Genomic DNA, 23,187 nt, shown 5'->3' with positions numbered 1-23,187 from the left:
CTTACCCCGCATGAAGCATATTTCTTTCGCCGCCTTCAGACAGATTCTCTCTAGAGCACTGCACGGGCCTGATTTAATGCCCGAGCCCGGCCCGAGCCCGCTTCGCGAAGCCAGAGCCCAACCCGGGCCCGTAGCACCTAGCCCGAGCCCGGCCCGGGCCCGGGCATTCATAAGTGAGCCTGGCCCGAGCCCAGCCCGGCCCGGTAATTTATTTTTTGGCCTAGGGATGGCCCGCGCGTGTGTGACCAGGCCCGGTCTTTGACGCTGAAGCAAGTTTGTTTATTATATACCGGGCGATCAGACGGAGCATCTAGTCTGTACAAGCACGTCATGAACTGAAACGCAACAAAGAAGGGTTAAAAGTGCACGTAGTTTAGCTTTCACCGTCTGCAGTTCACGCCACATCGGCGGGATAATAGCTCGTATTCTTGCACGAGAGACATGACCACCTTTGATTACCAGACTCTTGGCAACGTCACGTGGTTGTCTAGGCCACAAGTTGGTATTGCTGAAACTTTTTGATCCGCATTTGAATCAACGAGTATGTACGCGCGTTGAAATACTTCACCTGCAGTGGTTGTTAAGCGGTGGTGTTTCTCTGGCACGCGAGTTTGATTCCCGGCCACGGCAGCCGCATTTTGATTGGCGCGACATCTAAAACACACGTGTACATACATAGACATAGGTGCAAAGCTCCAGTATATCTGAATTAATTCATTCCCCTCTTGGGCATTCCTTGTAATCGTATCTTTGATATGTTATACACCAAAGTATAAAATCTTGATGCAGTACAAGAAATGTCATTAAAATTGCAGTATAGTGACCATCAGACCTAGCAAAACACGTTTTCAAAACAATGCGTACAAATAACAGCAAGAAGCGCGCAACAATAAACCAAGAATATTCATTTTGATGCTCTTTCCTACACTTCACGTCGGACCTATTAACGGCCGTGCCTATGAATTCAAGTCCGAGCCCGGCCCGGGCCCACGGCGTCGAGCCCGAGCCCGGCCCGGGCTCGCGGCATTGAATTCATAAACCCGAGCCCAGCCCGGGCCCGAGCCCGGCCCCGGCCCGCGGGCCGGGTCGGGCCCGGGCTTTCGGGCCAACCCGGGCCCGTGCAGTGCTCTAATTCTCTCACACATCTCCCCATCCCTCTTCCCCCATAACTGCCAAGCGTGTGACCTCCCTCTTACCACCTACCACCTCGTCTTCTCCTGCCCGCATCCCCCAACCCCCCTTCACTCCCCCACCCTTGAAGGTCGCGGGTTCGATTCTCGGCCGCGGCGGCCGCTTTTCTGGTGAAGGCGAAAAGCAAAAACGCCCGTGTGTACGAGATTTCGGCGCACGTTAAAGATCCCCAGGTGGTCAAAAATAATCCTGAGCCCTCCACTACGGCGCGTCATCGCCTGCGTTGCGTCGGCGCGTTAAACCCTTCAATCAATCAATCAAGCCCCCACCCTTGAGCAGTGGGAGTCCGCTCTGACCAGCTTGTCACCCAAGCAGCAACTCGCCCTGGTGAAACGAGCTCTGGAATCGGCGTGGACTCTCGGCCTCCCGGACATGGGAAGCTGACCACTTCCCCTTCCCTTTCCCCTCAAGCTCAAATAAATGTTTTTACCACCACCACCACCACCAATTCAATACCTTCAAGAAAATTGGTTTTTTGGTATTTCATCTCTAAATAAAAGGGCACAAGATGCTTTTTGTTTCAAGCTCTGAAAAGTCCTCATGGCCATGCTTATTCTGAAATATACAAGAAAAGATGATCAAGCACAAAAATCAAGAAAAAAAACCATACGGTTCCTGGGATGGGTGCAGACTCAGGTCAAATCCCGAAGCGCAGTCACAAATCATGTAAGGAGAAAGCCTTACTGCCCCATTCTGCAAAAAAGTGTCGTTGTTTTCTGGCCAAGAAAATGGCCGCCGCTTTAAATATTTAAGTGAAAAATACCATGATCCGATGGGATTCTAACCCCGGTCTGAACAGCAGCAGCCTAGTGCAGTACCAGCTGTGCTAGCAGTTCTTTATTTGTTTATTTATTTATTTATTTATTTATTTATTGCCTGCTCAGATATAAACAGGTACTCAACACACACTAGAATAACGCATCAGTGGTTTTGCCCCGGACGCGTTTACATCAAAGTTTCTTTGAAGAAACGTACTCATCAAGAACTGACAACCACTCGGGCGGTTCCGCCTGTTCTGCCTGAGTGTGATAGACACCCCCCATAACACAACACTTTCAATGAAGTTCTCGCGGGCAGGTCGCGCATTCACATCAGCATGATGCACAGCCATTCTTATTTTACATATACTACTATGGAGACCTAGAACCATGGTCATGTCGTATGGGACGCCCCCATCATTCTGCACTGGCAGGAAGCGAATTCAATAGGGCGTGATTGGTAACTCCTTTTTCGTTCGGTGTTCGCTGTAGTATGTCTCAATGAAGCATAGGGTCCCAACAATCAATGAATATATGATCAATGGTTTCAGGTACCTTACATAGCCTACAGTTTGTGGTACATGGCACAAGCATGCCCTTCTCCTCTAACCGGCTCGCAACTGGTAGTGTTGCAATGCAGCTTAAAGAATCACGTTTTCAAGAAAAAGGTGTTGGCAGTGTCTGTGATCTCAAGTCCCAGTATAGCTTACGCGGCTTGACGGCGAGCAGGTACGCCCATGAAAACAGCATCTGCTGTGAAGCCACCGCGCTGGCTATCTTCTTGTAGAACCCGGCGACTCGGCAGCCGTAATCGACAGAAACCGATGTGGCATGCCACGGCCGAGGGAGCCTAGACATTCGACGGCCCCTTGAAGGGACGGATCAGCCTAGTGGCGGAAATATAAGACGCGTTGGACTGTGAGCTTGAGTTCTGCGTTTATAAATCCAATACCTCCGCCCTCCGCGCTCCAGAAGGGGTTTGTGAAGAGCATGGGATAGTATTGGGTCCACCAAACAAATACTGCCGGCGACAGTGGCCGCAGTGGCAACAATACTCGCGCGGTGGATCAGTGGCTAAGACGTCGTGCTGCTGGACCCGAAGACGTGGGTTCGATTCCCGGCCGCGGCGGACTCTTTTCAGATGGAGGCGAAAACCTGAAACGCCCGTGTGTTCAAGATTTCGGCGCACGCTAAAGATCCCCAGGTGGTCAAAATTAATCCGGCGCCCTCCGCCACTACGGCGCGCCTCATCGCTTGTAGAGCGTCGGCGCCTTCTAAAAATAAATCAGTGGCTGGCGGCCAGTTTTTTATTCGAAAACAAGTAGAGCAACGAGGTTTTTAGCAGAATGAGCACTTTAAGCTTTCTTCCTAAGCGCGCCGGCCAGCCCCCGTGAAAGTGGAAAGAAAATTTCTAGCAAGAAATTCATGATTTCCAGCTTCGTTTTTGACTAGATGTATAGATTCTAGCTTGAATTGTCAGCTTCTAGCTAGGAAAATTCTCAGTCTAGCTAGAGACGATTGTTTCCAGCTTGCGGGGTTTTTTAAGTGCGAATGCACTTTATAAGCGACCCTGAATTCCGGCGACCGCCGTCCGTCCACATAGCAACAGCTGCGGGTGCGCGCGCTCCTCGTCTTCCTTGGCAACGGGGGGAGATGGGCGCGCGCTGCCTGGCCGCTGACATGGCACGTACCCACGTGGGGGATTGGCCAGGAATCTCCTCGTCTTCCTTGGCAACGGGGGGAGATGGGCGCGCGCTGCCTGGCCGCTGACATGGCACATACCCACGTGGGGGATTGGCCAGGAATCGGGCGTGAGAAGGGCTAATGCACCCGCTTAAAGGAGTACTGACACGAAATTTCAAAGCTCAGATCCGCTCTAGCAATCAAGTACGACGACAACACAAATAGGTGTCTGTGAATAAATGCATCTTTCTTTCTTTGTAGTTGTGTGTGTGTGTGTGATCTCTCTTTCGCGAACATTACCGAACCGCGCAAATTCAACTCGTGCATTCGCACTTTCACATTCTTCCCCTCGGGGAAATGCGGGGAAATTTTTCTTCCAGCTGGACTAACAAATGCCAGCTAGAAGTAATAGCTGCCAGCTGGAAAAAAATCTCAATACAGCTACAAATGAGATAGAAACTGAATATCTAGCTAGAAATCCTGCCTTTTCTAGCTAAAACCATTTCTAGCTAGAATAAATTTCTGGCTCAATAATCCAGCTAAAAAATATTTTCACCTGGGAGACTTTGGCCGCACGCTGCGAGCGCTTGAACAAAAGTTGTCGTTCCTTTTTAATGCACAACCGACCGAGATAAACCAGCAACCAAACAAAACGCGCGATATGTGTACTGCTCACAAGGCGTCGGCCACTGTCTGCACGTGTACACAACACTTCGATAAACAATACGAGCGCTGGTTTATTATCACAATCTTCATTCTATTATCTCACAGCCGGCGCACCCGGATGCGCCAATTATGACTTGGCGCCCGTGGCGCCCCTTCCCGCTGTCATCCGGCGGCGGTCCACAAGGAGCAGCTCTGCGCGGGGTTCATGGGCGAACCCTTCTTGCAGCCGTAGACGCGAGAGAAGCGCTCGGAGTTGCTCAGCGGCACGTTCACCTGCGCATACATCCCCGTCTAATTACTCGTCGCACAGGATGGATGCACACACAGAGCGCAAGAAGGGGTGGTCCTAAATAGGGCGGCTTGTTTCCGTTAGGCATGCCTTTAGAGGAGTATTTACTGATGCAAATTCTAGTAGCTACGTTAGCCACTTATAGTTTGCTCGCGCACGGCTGCTCGATGGAAACTATAGGGACCGGGCGGCCGTTGTATGGCACCACCGTCGTTTCAGCGAACAGCGCCACCCGTGGCGAACCGCTCGTCAGTGGAATGCCGGTGGCGGTCAGCGCAGCGTAGTTGTGCATGGCTTTCTGTCGTTTTTCTGCGGTGCAGCTTGCAAAGCGTACGTAACCCCATGTGGATTTCTCAGATCGGTAAATCTTGAGCGCGGATGTGACGTTTACGAGGCATGCCATGTGTGTTATTTAAGCCCATACTCAGTATTTACAAATAGCAGACGACGCTCAATGCGCCAAGCTGGAAGTCAAGCGGGAAGTGAAAGTTCGTTGTTTCGTGCAATTTCTTCATGCCTGCATGCAGTTTCGCGAATCGAGGAGTATATTGCCGCTAAATGCTCCCACAAAGCCGGTGTGTGCAACTGATCTAGGAATGATGCGGCGCTGGCCTTTGGCAGTTGATGACGAAACGGCGTCGACGTCGTGCACAAGCGAAAGACAAAGTTGGGCTGTGTCTTCGAAGATTCACCTCAAAACAGAAATTGTGACGGACGACGCTTCTGTAACTTCATTACCTACGGCTGAAACGTGTTTAATTTCACAGAAATGCTCTCACTACAGTCAACGGGAATCGTTGATAGAATAAATACCGCATGATAGTAAAACGTTATTGCTTGTCGTGGAGAAGCATTGCTTTACAAGAATTGCAGTGGTTGCTGGCTAGTTGGTAAATGGTTTTTCAAAAACTAACTCCTGCGTGCTGAAGGTCGCAAGACAGGAGGGTGCCCGAAACCTGTACTCAGTTTCACAACTGAATGCTGCGATCGGTTTACAAGCTGCCACCTACGCTTGAAAAATCATGCGCACTTCCGTCTAACGACGATGATGGTTTATCGCAAAGCTCTATCGTATGGGTTTCCTTGGTTGCCTTCTGGATTTAAACTTTGACTAGTTAAGCGTCGAATTTGACCAGCACGCAGTTTGGTCTTTTGATAGCAGTGTCTTTGACTGACAATTTCCCATTCGATTTCGCACGAAGAAAGCTTTGTGTTCAACCATCATAATCATTAGACGTAGGGCTGGATGATTTTGCTGTTTAATTTTGAACTTCCATGCTCCCTCCCTCCCTCCCTAAACGTTTTCCAGCGTGTCGGAAATGTGTCTGTGGTGGAGGACTCGGGCTCATGCACTCATATTTGAGGCAAATAATCACGCGCTTTTGGTGTTTTCACCAGGCATTACACGATTTTCTAGGTACTCTGTAAATAATACTTAAGCATTAAAAAACACCGGCTGACGTTAACACGGCCACATTTTTTAACTATCGGTGCCAGCCTTTATTCTACGCCGGTGGTAAAACGGGAATGGGAGGAGGGATGGTTTGTAGCTTGTGCTGCTGAGTTGGTGAATAACTTTGGCTCTTGATAAAATGACCACCACAAACGTGGGATTTCCACTTCGGCTTTCAGGCTCCCATGCTGTCACAGTGTCGCTCACCAAAACCTTCGGTTTTGGTGAGCGATACTGTGACAGCATGGGAGCCTGAATGGGAAAGCTCACGGTTACAGAAAGTGTAAACTACCGCAACATTTCTACGGTAATCCATCTCGTATGCAGGTGCCTTTCTATTTAAAGCGCACGTATCGAGGTATCCCAGCTGCGCTAAGGCTGGCGTGGAAACCGTAGTCATTGAAACCAGTGAAGATAATTTAAAGTGGTAGAAATGAATTCTAATATTGCTAATAGTTTTATTCCTACTCAGATCGCGCGGAGCCAGGCGCAGAGCGCTGCAAAAAGAGCTCGTGTCAATGTAGCCCTTACCCAACCTTACAAGCACCCAATAAGTTTGCGTAGCCGTTAGTGCATTTAAGAAGAAAATAATACTAATAATAGTAGTTTTATTCGTACTCCGAACGGGTGGAGCCAAGCGCAGATCGCTGCAAAAAGCGCTCATGCCATTGCAGCCGATACCCAACTTTAGACGCGTCCGACAAGTTTACGAGGTCATTACTGCAGCTAAGAACCCAACACATCTGTCTAGACTTCGTTTCATCTCCCATTTCTGCTCCCAACGCCACCAAAACATACAAAGCACCGAAGCAAACGCGACAAAAACAACGGGAGGCTGTGTAGTCCAATGCACCGGCTCATTCCACTGACGAGGGGAGCGCCGAGTGGTGGCGCCGGTGGCGCCACCCATCCAGCTGCCCGGTCCCTATACCCGCTGACACACGGCCGGACTGGAGCAGCGGCGAGCGCGCACTTTCACACGGCCTGCGCACCCAAGAAGGAACCAATACAGCAGATTCTTTACAGTGGGGGAGCTTCGAACCAACCCTCTGCCCTTCCAACCCGCCTTTCTGTTAGTCGACGCATCGCTTCTGGCCGAGCGCAGCTGTGTGTTTTTGACAGTGCGCTTCGCTGCCGGCGGGCCGCTCAGCCCGACCGGAGCGTGAATAGCAGAATCACGTTTAGCTAAGCGATAACCCTATCTCCCTCGACGGGAAATCATTCGCGTCACTGGTCGTGCCCTGTGCGTGTGCAAACCAATACATCATCCGAAAGGAAAAATAAAAAATAAGAAATGACATTTCAGTCACGGAAAGTGCCGTGTTTATTTGCCTGTCTCACCATTTTCATATAATACAGTCGCTGATAAGATATAAAGGCCTCGCATATTTTTCTTCATGTGCCCCGAGTTAAAATGTTTCTTTCAATTTTTTGATTAGGCGCTTCCGAGTGATAATGTTAGGCTGTTTGACCCAATTAGACCGAAAATTCAGAAGGGGGGAGGAGTCGCCCATTTTAATGACGCACATGTAAATTTACACGGACAGGTATCGCGTGTAGCCACGGCAGGGCTAGAGCAGTGGCAAGTGCGCGCGCGCCGCCGCTCTACCTACCCCGCGCGTGCTGTAGGTCAACCGGCGAGGGTTGGTCCGCAGCGACACGAACTAGCGGCGGTCAAAGGTGGGAACTATACCCGAAGTGCGCGCACGCCGTATGAAAGTGCGCGCCCGCCGCTCCTCCAGCCCGGCCGTGGCTGACAACTAAAGAACGGCACCGGAAGTTGCCGCTGTGCCTTATCACCGTAGCCGGATGTTTCTCCGCGCGGCGCAAGTACGGCGTTACTGGGAATATTTTGAATACGGCGTGAGCCGTTCCCGTGATTTTTTAAGTGCGATGCACTTTATAAGCGACCCCAAACCATCCACCGCCGGCGGCGGCGGCGTCGGCGTCCGCAGTGCTCCTCTATATTTAAAGAAGAAACAGCATCCGGCGCCAGGTTTCGATCCGAGGACTTTGCGGGCCGCAGCCCGACGCTCTACCGAATAAGCCACGGACGCGACGCTGATATTGTCAGTAACGCGCCTTATATCTTTAACGCATTCAAAATACGTCGTCAGCGGCGTGCGTTGGCGACTCAGCGGCGTTATAGCGGCTTGATAACTGCGTGGTGTACACGTGATACTACAAACCCGATGGAAGAGATGGAAGAGAAGGCGGCGAGGCGGTGGGCTGCGGGGGCCGAGCGCAAGCGCCGCAAGCGGGCCGACAACCGTGCATTCGCACTTTCACATTCTCCCCCTCGGGGAAATGCGGGGGAATTTTTTGGACTTGATATGCTTATAAACGACTCCAGTGACGACAAACAAACTGCGTGAGACAAGGCAGACGATATCACGCATTCATAGCAAACCCCTTTCAAAACGCGCGCGCACTGACGTCACGGGTCCGGCGCTTTGGCGGAGTGATACACTACACGAGGTGGTGCCGTTCTTGAGTTGTAGCCGAGTATAGGTCCCATCGAGCGGCCGTGGCTCGCGTATGGCCGAAATTAGAGCGCTCCCCGGCCCCTAGCACTTTTCCGCGAAACAAAGTTTCCGCTGCACTAGAAAATCGGAGAAATTGGTTCCATTTTTTGTAGTTTCAGAAAGCGTATACTAAAGCAGAGGCGTGCGCAGGGTTTCATTGGTAGTGGAAAAAAAAAGGTGACAAAAATGGAAAGGGGGAAAAACACGAAGAGATAAATAATCGGAAAACAAGAAAAAAGCGCCTAAAGAAAAAATCAGTTCGCACGTGAAAGCTTGCGTGTATGCCGTGCCCGCAGACCTTCCAACCATGCTGTTAACTTTTGTTATGGTCACCACCTTCGAAAAAAAAAATTACAAGTGTAATCCAAAAGTTACAACTATATTTTTGGCTTGAAAAGCTTACGTAGTTAGAAACTTTGAAAAGCTTACGTTTAGCAAATTTAAAGCGATCTCATTTGTGGAAGTGTCTAATGCAAAATTTATGTAAATGAAAATTTGAGAAAATATGCATGTTCCACAAACAGTCATAACTACAAAATGGTAGGTTCCATTCAAACGCGACTTGGCAGGAGCGTAAAGAGGACAATAGCCTGTGCATCTAACCTCCACGATCATTACATCTTTAAGCTAGTTACGTAATCATAAAAAGACAAAAATTTGATAGTCGGCAGGTTTGGTTTCCACACAATTTACCGTAGCATAAAAAGTTACTTATCTTTCTCAGTCATTCTGCTTGAACGCATAATTCTATATTATAAACAGCGCGCGAAATTTCATACGAAAATACTTATTAGAAGGAAAGTTATCACTGTTCGCGTAACTGTAGGTTGCAAAACAATTAAGTTGCGAGTAAAATGGCTTTAAAGGTTCACACGAACTTTACGTGTAATAAGAAACCGTCAATGTGCCTAAAATCCGCCAGGCTCATTGCTTGCGCCCTCCTTGAAGGCGGCACGACCTGCTTTTAGGCGAGCTGAAGCCAGCTTTTTTTTTCTTGCTTGTTTTGCGTCTGCAGGTGACCCACGTGCGGCATTCGTGCAGCATTCACTAATCAGGCACGCCATCATCCTACTATAACTATAACTGTCTACTATATTGTACTGTAACTGTCTCCTTGAAAGGTTATAACTAAGTCCGCGAGCTCAAATTGTCGTACGAAAAAGCACAGACAACCAGACGCGAACACAACGCAACCCAAGCGAGCGCAATGTAAACAGCAGGGTGCCACTGCGCCCCACGGCCCTCTAGTGAAAATTTTGAAATAAATTTAAAATTAATCCCTCACAAAATGCCCCCAAAAGCTTTCGAACGTACCTAAACAAACTAGCATTACGTAATATATATACAAAGAGACATTTATGACCAGATGGCAGATGCTATAGGACCGGAAACCTTCAGTTACGATCAGTTTCCAATGAGTCATGGAGGGGCTGGAAAAATGATAATGAATTTTGAACTGATTAATATAACAGCCTATTCTTTTTCAAATGTTCTTGAATAGACAGGGATACTGTAAATGCCAAATCTAGAAATATCTTTTTTTTTTTTCAAAATATGTGTTTTTGAAGCTGGTGACATAAATGGCTAATTGTTGTGGCGAGAGCAGATATTAAAGACGCGTAAGTTTCGTGCATATCTAACGACATAAAAATATTTGATGGCACACATTACTTGATGTTATCAGAGTTAGTAGCCGCGTCCATTTCCTCTCCCTGCATCCGTCAGTGCTGTGCTGTATTCAGTTTTCGGAAAGTACGTCACAGACACACCACCATGCGCAACGCTTCGCTCTTTCCCCTTCGAGCTTCGCGGTCACCTGGTAAACAAACCTTCCCTGCCGTTCCCAAAAGGTGACAGCCCTCACCATTGTGAGCACATTGCCGTGTGGTACCGATATACATTAGAAATGCCGGGTGGGCCCATCGACGAGGATGACATCGCGGGATAGTAAATACACTAGAAAATTTCACAATTTTCCCGTAGGGGAACCCTGAGTAGTATGCGAAGCAGTCATGGGGTCGACTCAAGTTCCCATTAGTTTTCAGTTCGATCGCGGCGTTGCGGGAGGAAAATGAGGGGAGCGGAGCGCGCGCGCGCGTCATTTATACCGCGGAGCTACAGTGGCGCCCCCAGCGGAGTATGCAGCGGCTACCATCGCGTCTCTAACCCTAAGCTGCTTCGCATTATTGGTTGGCCAATCCCTAGGGGCATCTTGCCACAATCATCATCAGCGGTGCCTGGCCAGGCATACGCAGTGGGTGTGCGGACGGCGGACAACAACGACAAGGGAGGGAGGGACACAGCCCCAAGCATGAGATGCTTCGCATCTAAAATCGTGCCCAGGGAAATAGTTGCCGATGGGTCAATGGTACTCCGGGAATTTTGCGTTGCACTTGTAGAATGTTCTTACAGCCTCGATGCCACGATATCCCTGTTCAGCAACGAAAACTGTAGCCTCTGCATACATAATGTATTGCTTTTTGTTGTGGCGTTGGTCGAATTACCTTAATGTTTTGGCATCGCTTTCAGCACTAACGGCCTCTTCAGGGACACGACAACGTGAAGAACGAAGTTGGAGGTTACTCCCCCTAAATCTTGCCTTGTACACGAGAACAACTTAGCTCATGGGACAACTAGCCTCTCGTCTGAAACCAGTTGGGATGTTTAAAATATAGTCACTTCATTTTTCAATGCAGTGCTGCTGTGGATAACCGCACGTCGCCATTAATACCATGTGTAAGACAATAGTGCTCGTACCCTACACGAAACAAAATCTACCTCAGTCACGTTCTCGCGCAGATGCGATAATTACGCGCGCTGCATTCAGTGTTGCAGTGACTCCAAATTACCAAATAGGCAATGCAGTAAACTGCAAGTTCAGATAATCCACGTGGGCTTCACGCCTGTAGCAGCTATTGCTGAGGGTTGCGGTCACAAACTACGTGTTCCTTTCGGGGGGCGCTTCTTTGTTCGAGGGCACACGCGCTCACCTTGAGCTTCGCCGGCAGTCGCTCCCGAGAGAGCATCTGGCGGGCGGCGGTGCCGTTGCTGATGCGTCCGGCCTGCCGCGCCATGCCAGTCGACTGCGGGTCGCTGCAGTGTCCGAGGGCGAAGTTGACGAAGAAGAGCTCGTCGGCCGACAGCGGGTGCAGCGTGGGCAGCCGGAAGAGCGCGGGCCGGCCCCCGCGCAGAGGGAAGGAGCGCACGTAGACGCGGTAGAGGGGCTCCAGCACCGCGTTGTCCTCCACCGCCTCGGCCAGCAGGTCCTCGGCGCCCGGGGCCCGCGAGGAGCCGGCCTCCGACGACAGCGCCTCGCTGTACTGGCGCAGGAAGCACCAGGAAGCGTGCGCGAACCGAAGGGACGTCGCGCGGCTCCAGGACGGACGACGGTGCTCTGGCGAGTCGTGCGCCGTCTGCAAGTCATAGATAGCAGCACACAGAAGTGAGCAGGGCGTCTACCACGCCACCACACCACACTTCGGCTTTACTAGCGGCGCTATATATATCGCGATGACCTGTGACAGCGACCGCGTCCTCCTCATATCTAGTCCCAGTTGTTAGTATTGATCATCTACGGCCAGCAGCTATCTATTCTCATAACTGCTTTTAAACTGTTACAGTTGTTACGCCTGCAGGGTACACGTACAGAAAAAGTTACAGGTATATACTCCCTTACCCAGATATGATTGCTCCGCGAAGCTGTTGCGGTGTTTGTCTATAGATTTTCAACAAGGTATTGAAATCTATGTAAGTAACAATAGGCTCATCTCAATTTCTCAAAGGTAACAGGATCCGCTAATTACGCACCCACTGCCCCAGTGCGTTATCAGAGGTGGTGACGTCACGAGAAGTATAAGTGATGTCACTGAAAGTAGAGATGACTTCATAGCCTGAAGGACAACACTTTTGGTCACGACGTTCCGAACACGCTGTCACTGCCTGTTATAAGATGTCATTTCTGACGCCCTATTGTTATTCGGGCTATCCGCCTTGCAGCGTCCTTGCGATGGCCTTGAGTTCACCTCTCGCGCAACTCCCCAGATTGGCGTGACGGACCGGGGCATGCACATTACGGACGTGCGGGCATGGAATTCGGGCTTTGTTTTACGAGACCTGTAGCGTGGTACTTAGGCCTAGGACATGCTCAAGGCGATCGCGACAATTGCGTAAGGCTATAAAAATTCCCCCGCATTTCCCCGAGGGGGAGAATGTGAAAGTGCGAATGCACGGTTGTCGGCCCGCTTGCGGCGCTTGCGCTCAGCCCCCGCAGCCCACCGCCTCGCCGCCTTCTCTTCCATCGGGTTTGTAGTATCACGTGTACACCACGCAGTTATCAAGCCGCTATAACGCCGCTGAGTCGCCAACGCACGCCGCTGACGACCTAGTTTGAATGCGTTAAAGATATAAGGCTCGTCACTAACACTGATATCAGCGTCGCGTCCGTGGCTTGGTCGGTAGAGCGTCGCGCTGCGGCCGCAAAGTCCTCGGATCGAAACCTGGCGCCGGATGCTGTTTCTTTTTTAAATATAGAGGAGCACTGCGGACGCCGCCGCCGCCGCCGCCGCCGGCGGTGGATGGTTTGGGGTCGCTTATAAAGTGCATTCGCACTTAATACTGTCCACACCCTTAATTCTATAGGGACGCCATCTCGTGAAGGCTGCAAGGTGGTGGTGCTGACGCGCACAGTATACAGCGCAAAGGATGTACTAGTTTGGATAGCATATAAAGCGTTCGCGAGAGAGACCTGGGCCTCCTCCCCCAGTGAGGCGCGCACCTGCATGTCAGCGACCGTGGCGAAGAGTCCCCGGAGCACGTGGTGCAGGAAGCGCGGCACGTGCATGGGCAGCACGTCCTGCACGTGCAGCAGGAAGCCCAGCACGCCGTACGGCAGAAGCACGCTGTTGCGCTCGGGGTCGTACCTGTGGGCGCAAGGGCATTTGTGAGCATGGGTGCGCTTATTCCGGCCGAGCTACTGAATCATTTAGGCAATCTAGAATTCCAACTTCGCGCGAAGAGAAGCGCACAGCACGATAGCGCGCAAAATTTTAGCGGTCCGGTAACCAATTTGAGATAGCGGCTTCAGTCTTGCACCTGTTTACGCTTATGATTTTGGTTATGCCTCCTAAGTTAACTTAAAGCGGGCATCGTTTTGCAGAAACGGTGCCGGAACCTGGTGCTGACAATGGTGAACGTAGTGGTAGGCTGAGCCTATATATATTATACTGTTGATTGTTTATCTACTTGTCAAATGTGATAATATTATTATTATACGCGTCTTCTTTCTGACTTTGAAGCCCAGGGACACTCCAAAAGATTGCCAGCGATATTAAACTCAGCGCTTTTGTTCTTATGCCCCCCTCCTTTCTGACACTCTTGCATTTCTTCGTACCTGCTGTAATGTAATTCCTGCGGAGTGGGAGAGCGAGCTGAGAACGATCCTCTTTGTTTTTTTTAGGCTGCGTCTAATCTCATGGCAGCCATGAGAATTACCTCCGGGAAATTCTCACGGCAGTTTCAATAAAAGCTGGCTGGCTTAAAATTTGCTGAATAATATTACGTCCCAACGTAACCTAACATAGCCTCACCGAACCTAGCGCAAACTAACCGAACGCGCCATAACTACCCAAATGAAGCCCAACTGCAACAAACCTAATCTATATTAAACGTAATTCCTAGAAGTCCTGCGCGTCGATCTCTTGATATAGTAAAAATCAGAGTAAAAAAAGTATTAACAAAATAACTATGACCGAAAAATTCTGAAAGCTAAAAAAAAAATCGCAATTTCGGACTCGAACTTGATGAGCCTTCTCGATTAAAAACAAGCACTATGATGCAGCGCTACAGGGGCAGCTGGAAATACGGCTTTTTAGCCAATATGTCTCCCATAGAATCTTTGCACACTGTGCTTAGCGAGGCAATTGTCGTGAGAAATTTCTGACGGTCATTCCCACGGTTCCCGGGTAATAGACACTACCTCATTTTATACCGCTCGATCAGGGGCAAGTTGATGCGCTCATGTACCACGCGTGATTCTTTAAAAATAGCCCAGCATGTGCGTTCATCACTTAAACGTTCATTTCGCTTTCTCCAACCGTGTCAAAAGTTTTTTTTTTTTATATATAAAGCACGTGTCTGAAGTAATACGTGAGAAGTAAAGCCCCCATACGGCAGGGATGAAAACTAACGAGAGCACATTATATAATGAAAATAATCGCAGCGTATCGCCTGTGTCATAAACTCATGCGCACAGCTTCTAGCGTCTTGATTTTTCTACGGGCTTCGGACCGTTCGTCCAGAAAACTATTCGTGATTTGGCAATTCGTAGCAAGAGAATTGCTCGCATATGCATGCGCGCGGTTCGTTTTAGGGCTATTCGTCGCTAGCACATCGAGTAGTTCAGACTTTGTAATAACGTTCTAAGTTTTAATGAGCAACGGACTATTCGGGAAGAAGACATCGAACGTGTGAAGAAAAATTCAACCCTTGAGCTGACATTGCACGGGCGGCTGCTTATACCCCGGGCCAATGATAACTCTCATGACTCTCTTTCGACGAATACTCCTACAGACTTATTCTAAAGAATCTTCGAGAGGCATCTGGATTATCTTGGCCCCGGGAGGCGTCTATCACTCGGCGGAAGGCGTGACGAAAAGAAGCCGGACATTCATGCGTGACGAAGCGCCTACTCGCTGGCTTGGCGGCTAAGTAAATAACAAAATAAAAACCCCCACCGCTCTGCGGCCACGACAATATTTGAGCCTTTTCCGCGAGACGACCGTATAGCTTTCAGTGTATTTTAAGTGTGTTAATGGGGCACTGAAGTGATTTGTAAACATTGCGGGATTACTAGCGCAAATTGTATACTGGAGTCTCAGGCCATGTTTCGACCACACTCGCTGCGTTTACGCCACTTTATTCAGTAGGAAAAGTCAATTCGAGAATGCTGTCCTCCTCTCTGCATGCTCCTTGCCGATTTCCTATGACATTTCGTATGACGTCAAAATAAGATGGCTTGGCTTGACTGCTCTGCTGGACGGCTCGCCGACCCTCCGACAGAATGAGTCGGCCAAGCATTTAGTGGGCCGGCCGCCGGCAGGTCGTCGCAATTCGTGCGCTCAATTGAAACTAAGACACCACACGTTTGTGCCTGGAAGAATGTGCCTTTAGTTGGTTGGTTTGTAGACCGTATCAAGCCCTAAGTCCAAGTCGTTCCACACAAGCGCACATGCGACGCTTCGCTGACTGGTACGATAGAAATATCTAAGGCTAATTGAAGGCGGGAGAAGAGTCAGCGAAGTTAATATAAGTACCAAGGAAATAAAATTAACCGAAACTTTTATCGTGCACCGTAAAAGCAAGGTGCAGGAAGCACTTTTTGCTCCGGGTGGGCCAGCAGCACGACCCCACATTTGCGAATTGCTTTTCTGCGAAAGGAATGCAGCCGCTAGATGCGAGATATTTGTGGGAATTTGGGGGATGCTTATTTCATGGGCGTTATATTCAAGAAATAGTTATCTGCTTGGAATGCTAAAACTAAATAAAATGTAAACAGGCTATTCCCGAGAGTGGTGGCTGGTGGCTCAGTGGTTCGAATCAACGACAGCGGATATATTTTTTAAGGTAATTTATTTCTTTTGGGGCAATGTGTTTTGTACTGAATTCACCCTTTTTACGCTGTGACTTTCATTGCTCCACGAGCGACTTCTCAGAACGCGTGCTGACTGACACTGATGCGCTGACGAGTTCTCGTTGGCGCGGGGTTGCCATAAGCACCGACTGCTTGCAGGCACAATTCCGAATCGGCTGATCCTTGGCTTGGTGCGAACACGCCTTTTGTGATAATGGCACGAGCCAGGCAAGCTCTAAAGGCGGTGGAAAAGCGCATCCCATTTGAGCATCTCCGCCGACGTGGAGGACGTTCATCCACTGCGTACGCCTCGGCCAGTGATCGGTGCAATTCCAAGTCGTGCTGGCAGGCGTATCGGACGCATTTTTTTTTTGCCGACAACTTGGCAAAAGTGCGTTATGCCGATTACTGAGATATCGAGAATGCCCATTCAGCGATATCGTCTGATGCCAAGCATGTGTTTCACAGAACCGGAACTGTTTTCAATTACATCGTCCAACCATAGCATCTTGCATTGACGTCACTGCTTTAGTTTGTGCGGCCGCCGCTGACCGCGCATTGTAGTTTTCCTTCTTTCAGGCTTTATAAAATAAATATCGCCTTACCGACCAAGGTGAACGGTAAAGACTGTTTAACTTGAGCCAGTCTACGCAATGCAACCAAGAACATAAGCTTGACTAATTTACTTCAGTGTCCCTTTAATGGGACCCCGAAACACTTTCGATTAGCGCTTTCACTCTTTCCGTCGCTTCTGGAACCACTGCGAAAGCTGTAGTTATCGCCAGTACAGAGGGGCACTGCGTGATTTGCTCGTCGCAGCAGATACGCCTGCCATTTCAGCTTTCTTTTTGAAACTGTATTTGTTAAGTTGCCATCGAAAAGCGTTCATTGCTGCAAGTGAAGGAAAACCGGCCAACAGCGGCTACATGGCCTTAACCTAATTCGAGCTGTCGAAGAACGTCGGAACCGGGAAAGAGAGCAAAATCCTTTGAGCGAGCTTCCAAGTTATCTGATGGGCACAGAGCAGTAATTTTTGGCTGAGGTGCTTTGCGACCCCCTAATCTAAGTAATGGGTGTGTTGGGTGACTACGTTCTGCAAGCATTTAAGACTTGAAAAAAAAAGTTTAAAAAAGTGTTGCAGGGTCCCTTTAAGCGGCGGATGATTTGAGAAAGGGGAAAGAAGGAAGAGAGGCAGCCCGACTGCAGCGGACGTTTTGTTTGTTGTTTTCTTCTGCAATTACGCGTATATAAAAAGCCCGCCCGTGCCCAGACCAAGAAGCTCTCGTTGGAATGTCGTGATGTCGCGCTTACTTTTATCCGTGCGTGTATCGTCATTGGCGACCCGCGTCTTTGAAGACTCCAATGGGTTTCCGGATTTCTGAATCTTCGCGCTCGTCGTCGGTTGGCCTGGCCTACACCGAATGAAGCATTCGCAGATAGCAACTTCACCTCCGAGACAGCGGTGCATCATCGGCCCAGTCAGTGAATATTGTAGGATTTTCGCGTCTTACGTATGCATCGAATTGTTTCTCTTTTAGTTAACTACTTTGGTTTGTAACATTCGTTTTGTCAAGTCTCTTCGTTTGTTTCATTTAGGTAACGTTGGACTCTCATATTTCGATTATTTTGAGTTCTTTCGCCCATGTTATATTGTCGTACCTGTATTGTACTCCGCGTGCTAAAATACAAGTCTCCCTTAGTTTTTGGATTCAAGGCGTTGTCTCCTTCTTTCCGTTCGTTCGGAAGCCACACATCAGGCGGCCACCTCCTCGTCTCGGGTGATCTGTGGAGCCGGTGGGGTTGTTTTCTCGAAAACGGTGACGCCACCAATTCTCGGCAGCACCCCTATAGAAATGGTGACAGCCTACTAACATACTAGGCAGGCGGTCAAGTCTGCTGATGATAACTAAAAGCTTGGTTTCGCAGTAGGCTCCACTACTACTTTCCACATTCTGACGCGCTCTATCGCTCCCAACGCTCCGAACACGTGACAACGCCTTTCTGATACTCGGCGGCACAGCGGCGGACGTCGTTTAGTGCTGCGACGAAACCGGCCGGCAAAGTGGTGCGTGACTTCAAAGTGCGGCTGCCGGTGCTACTGATGACGGGCAGCGTGCCTAGCTTGTTCTCGCTATCGCCACTATCGCATCGATAAGCTTGGTTGAAAAAAGCGGAGGTCGAACTGGTGGAAAACGGGTGCGAGGAAGCGCTCTTCTTCTGCCCGTCATTTCTTTGCGTTTAAAAAAGCTCGAGCTTTTTTTAACGTAAAAAAATGATGGGCGGAAGAGGCGAGCAGGTGTTGAAGGTGTTATGGGCATCCCCATATGCAGATGTTATGGGATGCCCATAACATCTGCAACAATTGAAGGGTTATTTGCATAGAGGACGACATGTCGAGCTACGAAACTGGAAACCTCGGCTGGTATACTTCAAGTGCTATCGCGTCAAACATTCCGGCTAACTTTCGGCTTAACTCAACGAATGTGTGTACGTAAATTACGTTTCGTAGCACCCCGATTAGGCGAGACGAAGGGAATAAGAAGCGATGGCCAGGAGCAAGGCCTAAGCGGGAGGGCCCCAACTAGTCACGGGTGAATTCAAGGCCACGTTGAAGTGAAACATATGCCACGGAGGAAAACGAGGTGCTACCGGCACACTCGCGCGCGTACCCGTATGCGATGTCGAAGCTGCTGACTCCGTGCATGCTGCCGACGAAGACGCCCCTGTGGTCGTCTTGGGAGTCCCTCTTGAGCGCTGCCCAGTGGCGCCGCTGTATGGCCGTCTTCATGTGGAAGTAGCTCTCCAGCAGGCTGCGCTCATTCAGCGCCGGCACGTCCGCGAACAGCTGGCCTAGCTCGGCCTCACCCGGCAGGCCCAGAGGCACGCCCAGGGACACGCTCGTCTGGGACAGCCGGGACAGCGTGGAGTTCAGGTCCTCCTCTGCCGCCGACAGCCATGGAGCCTGCGTGGTGGGCGGGTGTTGGGATCGCCGTGGCGTCTAGGTTGACAGCGTACTGGTGTCCCAGAACCACGCATGCGATTGTAATTGATTGTGCTTGGGAAGTGCGACGCGACTTCGGCGGAGCGCAGAGTTGAACAATTGGAAATTTCTCTCCGCGGAAGAATGGACACGCGGGCTACTCGACAGCTATCCTAAAACAAAATTACGAGGGTAATGCGGAAAGCATCAGTGTCCAATTGCCGTGTCCTCTTATCATTATCATCATTTTTTGTCCTCCTCTAGGTTACCATGATTCCGCGCATACCCGTGCTGGCATCGCCAAGCAGAAAGGAGGTTTAGTAGAAACGTACTTTCCTGCTCGCCCAATCGCAAATTCTGCGATTAGCATACTCATATTACTCATGCAAGCCTCAGTACATTCCTTCAACCCGCGTTTTCTAAATCGAAGGCCACGGCGCATTGACAAATTAAGGTCCACATGCGGAGACAGTATTCACACTTTACACGGCGGAACTTTTCATTTGTTATTTCTTGAGGCACAAGCAAGCTGTCGTTAGTCACGGCAGAAGGCGGCTTCCTCGTGACTCTATAGTTTGACCAAAAGCCTACATAAGTGCCTTTCGCTAGCGATAAGTTATGTGACGCTGAATTTTATAATTTTAATGTTGATCACTGGCTTCTGGATGTATTTCCGCGGATGTATGAATGTGCGAACATCTAGCCCCATTGGGTTGTGCTCTGATCTTCTCATACTTCGGTGTCAGTTGTATACATATTTGGTCTACTAAATAAAGTAGCGCTGTTTTAAGCGTGTGAGGGCTGCTCCCTACGGCATCTCGTGAAGTTTTGATGCCGGTAGCTCCCCCTCAATCAAGGCGGCCTCCAGACCTGCTTGAGGAAGCGCTCCAAGGCGTCCGCGGCGCTGTTGACGAGTCCGACCATCTTGCGGGCCATGTCGGCGTGGTGGAGGCCGGGCGTGGCGTGGCGCAGCATGACGGTGAGCGCGGCGCCGAAGACCTTCTCGGCCAGCTGGCCGCACGCCTGCAGCCGCTCCATCCCAGGGATGCGCAGGCCCTCCACCGAGAGGGGAACCTACGAGGAGTGCAAGGTACACAGTCCCTGCAGGCTCACTTCAACCTTTAGTATGCTTTTTGTGAATCTACCTCGAGATTATACATCGCTGCATGAGCGTAGGGTAGTTTATTACAGAAGCGCAGGCGGCCACGCCCTAGCTCGCCGCATGCTTAACTTTATAGGGTGTATTCACAGGGCCTTGGACCGCGCGGCGGCGGCGACGCCATATATGAGGTTGCACTCCGCCGCGCGGGCAGCGCGTTTCCCTGTTCTGTGGCGTTTCCCGACGCGAAACGTTGTTTGCGGCGTGGTGCTGGCAAGAACGTTCGTGTGGACGGTGTTTTAAATGCAGAGCATTTCTTAGCCTCGCCTGTTCCTGCGTCGGACGGTGTCAACAGTTTCGCGTCCGCAGCAGGTGCGCCTCTCCTTCCCTCCTCTCTCTCAACAGCAGCTGGCGCGCGCATGCGTCGTAGTCAGCCCGTTCGCTCCGTCGCGGTCTCGGCCTAACAGGTGCGTGATAGCAGCGCGGTGGGGCGTGGAAGGGCGCGCGCTGCTTGCGCATGCGCGCTCTCCCCCCCGTACTGCTCTCCCTCTACTGCGCGCGCTGCAAATATAGCGGCTAGCGGTCGCTCGTGTTTCAGTCACTGCGTTGCTCCTTCCTTCCTTGGTTGACGCTCGTGCCCACGTTTACTCGTGTCTGCTACTCCAGCATCACGGAAGAAGCGATGGAAGCAACACTGCCTTCAATCAGTACTGAGGCCCCAATGCTCTGCATTTACTCGTTTTCCCCTCGCGGGAAGGCGCGGGAATTTTTTTCTCTGCGTGATTCGTGTGTTTGAATGCCTGGTGGTAACGAGTAGCCAGCATTGTTTTCGCTGCGAAATTCCCGAATGCGCTGTTCACGTCTACAACCGCAACCCGAAGCAGGCCGAACGACGAAAGCAAGCGCGCCGTTTTGTTGTTGTTTCGAAGCGAAGGCCAGAGCAGTGCTTGAAGACAGTATGATTTCGCGCGACGAATGCAACTGTCCGATGGTTTGACAGGCGCGGCCAGCGGCGTGCATAACCCGGTCCGTTTTGGCTATTTCGCGCTATCTCGGTGTCATCTCCGTGCGCCGATTTCCTTATTTCCTCCGTTGCTTGAAGCGACCGTGGCGCGAGTTGAGAAAATTTCTTCACCCAAGGCTGCGAGGATATTTGATGTGGTGGTGGCGTGTGAGAGAGGAGCTGGTTTTACCGTGCACCACCCAGGCATGTTGCGCGCTTCTTGAGGAGTATGATAGACGGTGAGGTGCTCTGGCGTCAGTGTTCTGTGCGTTGAACGCATGAAGGTGGTCCATTTGAGCTCCTAATGAAGCGGAACAATTACGCACAGGGTCTGGGTGGAAACCATCGCGAGGTAAGTACGTGATAAAATTAGGTATGGTGGCGACGGCAAAGATCCCACCGATGATTTTCAAGTCTTTTCCTTTCGGTAAAGACGAAGCGGAAATTATAAGCAGAACAAGATTATGGAACACGTACGCTTTGGCTACTTCGAAAGCAGCGCAGAGACAAGTGACAAAGGCTGCTCTAGTTTGTCCCTGCATACGTTAACGTTTTAGTCTCTGCGCTGTTTTTGAAGTAGTCAAACTGTGTACCCAGCGTCAAGCTTTAGTGTCTGAACACGTAACACGCTTGGTCATTAGAGAACAGTCGAAGGCGACGAAGAAGAATTGGATCAATTTGGATGCCCGCAATTACCTGGGAAGCGATATTGCATGTACGTGTGCGTTCCCCTCAACACTCGAAGTAGCCCATGTTGAGGCTGGGAGCCCATGGAGTATGGTTCGTCTCATCCATAAAGTACGCCGGCTACCTTAATGGTGAAAGCTCCGACGCCCATCGTCCCGGCCGGGGCCCACCTGGATGAAACGGGTTCCAACAGAGCCGATACTGATTAGCCATATTATCGATAACTACTTCGGTAATTCGTCGAATGAAGACAGACAGCCTTCAAGCACTGCCCTAGCCGTCGCTTCGAAACAGCGAAAGGAGAAAAAAAATACACGGCGCGCTTTTTTTATTTTTTCGTGCGGCCTGCTTCGGTCTGCGGTTGTAGACTGAACAGCGCATCCGGAATTTCAAAGCGAGAACAATTCTAGCTACTCGGTAGGACGAGGCATTCGCAAACCCACGGATCACGCAGAAAAAACACCGTCCACACGAACGTTCTTGCCAGCAGCACGCTGCAAACCAGGTTTCGCGTCGGGAAACGCGCTGCCCGCGCGGCAGAGTGCAACCTCAAAAATGGCGTCGTCGCCGCCGCGCAGGTAGCGCCGCCGCGCGGCCCAAAACCCTGTGAATACACCCTATATGCTTCACGCAGATTAATTGGTGCAGCTGCTGTTATATTATGTCATCGTTAGATTGTGAAGGTTGTGAAGATTGTAAGGTTGTTAGATTGTGAAGCGGGCGCTTCACTGTGAAGCGGGCCATCCAACCGAGCTTGGGAGGGCAATAAAAAGCCAACGGAAGCCACAAAGTGACCGCTCTCTGGCCGCTTTCACTTATTCACGGGCGTGGTAGAGCACTGGAATCTGTCGCAGAGGTGGAATGAGAGTGTCAGTGTCGCGTGAGGTCAGAGGGCGAGTTCGCGGGGGGAATGGGGGGTAGACAAAGTACTTATGGTCGCCGCACATGTTTTCCCTACTCTCCCACAGGAGAATTTTTATTAGATTATCGACACTGTCCTTGACACCAAACCCCGCAAACGGGGGAATCCGGGAGGGGCGGGGGCAGGTGCCTGTACAAGTCGATGCTATATGATTCAATAAAGCGACTATGTAATCGAACAGCCTTCCCGGCGATGTTGTTGTAATGGGGCCGTAGAGTGAGAAAATCAAATACTTTATGGCTGAGTGAACAGGGGCATGGTGCGACAGTGTTACAAGAAAAGCAGAGACGTGCCGCGGTAGCAC

The 23,187-nt window shown here is 50.4% G+C and overlaps 1 protein-coding gene across 1 annotated transcript in view; it reads right to left on the bottom strand.

Moving 5' to 3' along the window:
- Positions 1-4,366: 4,366 nt before the first annotated feature.
- LOC144168346 (neprilysin-1-like) overlaps positions 4,367-23,187 on the bottom strand; it is a 35,159-nt gene continuing 16,338 nt past the window's right edge. The window contains exons 7-11 of the mRNA XM_077697350.1: positions 20,043-20,246; positions 18,862-19,154; positions 13,340-13,484; positions 11,556-11,978; positions 4,367-4,571 (exon numbers count right to left, since the gene is read on the bottom strand). Coding sequence (XP_077553476.1) covers positions 4,461-4,571; positions 11,556-11,978; positions 13,340-13,484; positions 18,862-19,154; positions 20,043-20,246 — 1,176 coding nt within the window. The 3' untranslated portion in view covers positions 4,367-4,460. The remainder of the gene's footprint in view (positions 4,572-11,555; positions 11,979-13,339; positions 13,485-18,861; positions 19,155-20,042; positions 20,247-23,187) is intronic.

Source organism: Haemaphysalis longicornis, unplaced genomic scaffold (genome assembly GCF_048455015.1).
Source record: "Haemaphysalis longicornis isolate Haplotype H1 unplaced genomic scaffold, Haemaphysalis longicornis Haplotype H1 scaffold_2, whole genome shotgun sequence".
NCBI classification, from domain to species: domain Eukaryota; kingdom Metazoa; phylum Arthropoda; class Arachnida; order Ixodida; family Ixodidae; genus Haemaphysalis; species Haemaphysalis longicornis.
The sequence above is the reverse complement of the archived record's forward strand: the minus strand, read 5'-3'. Positions and strand labels throughout refer to the sequence as shown.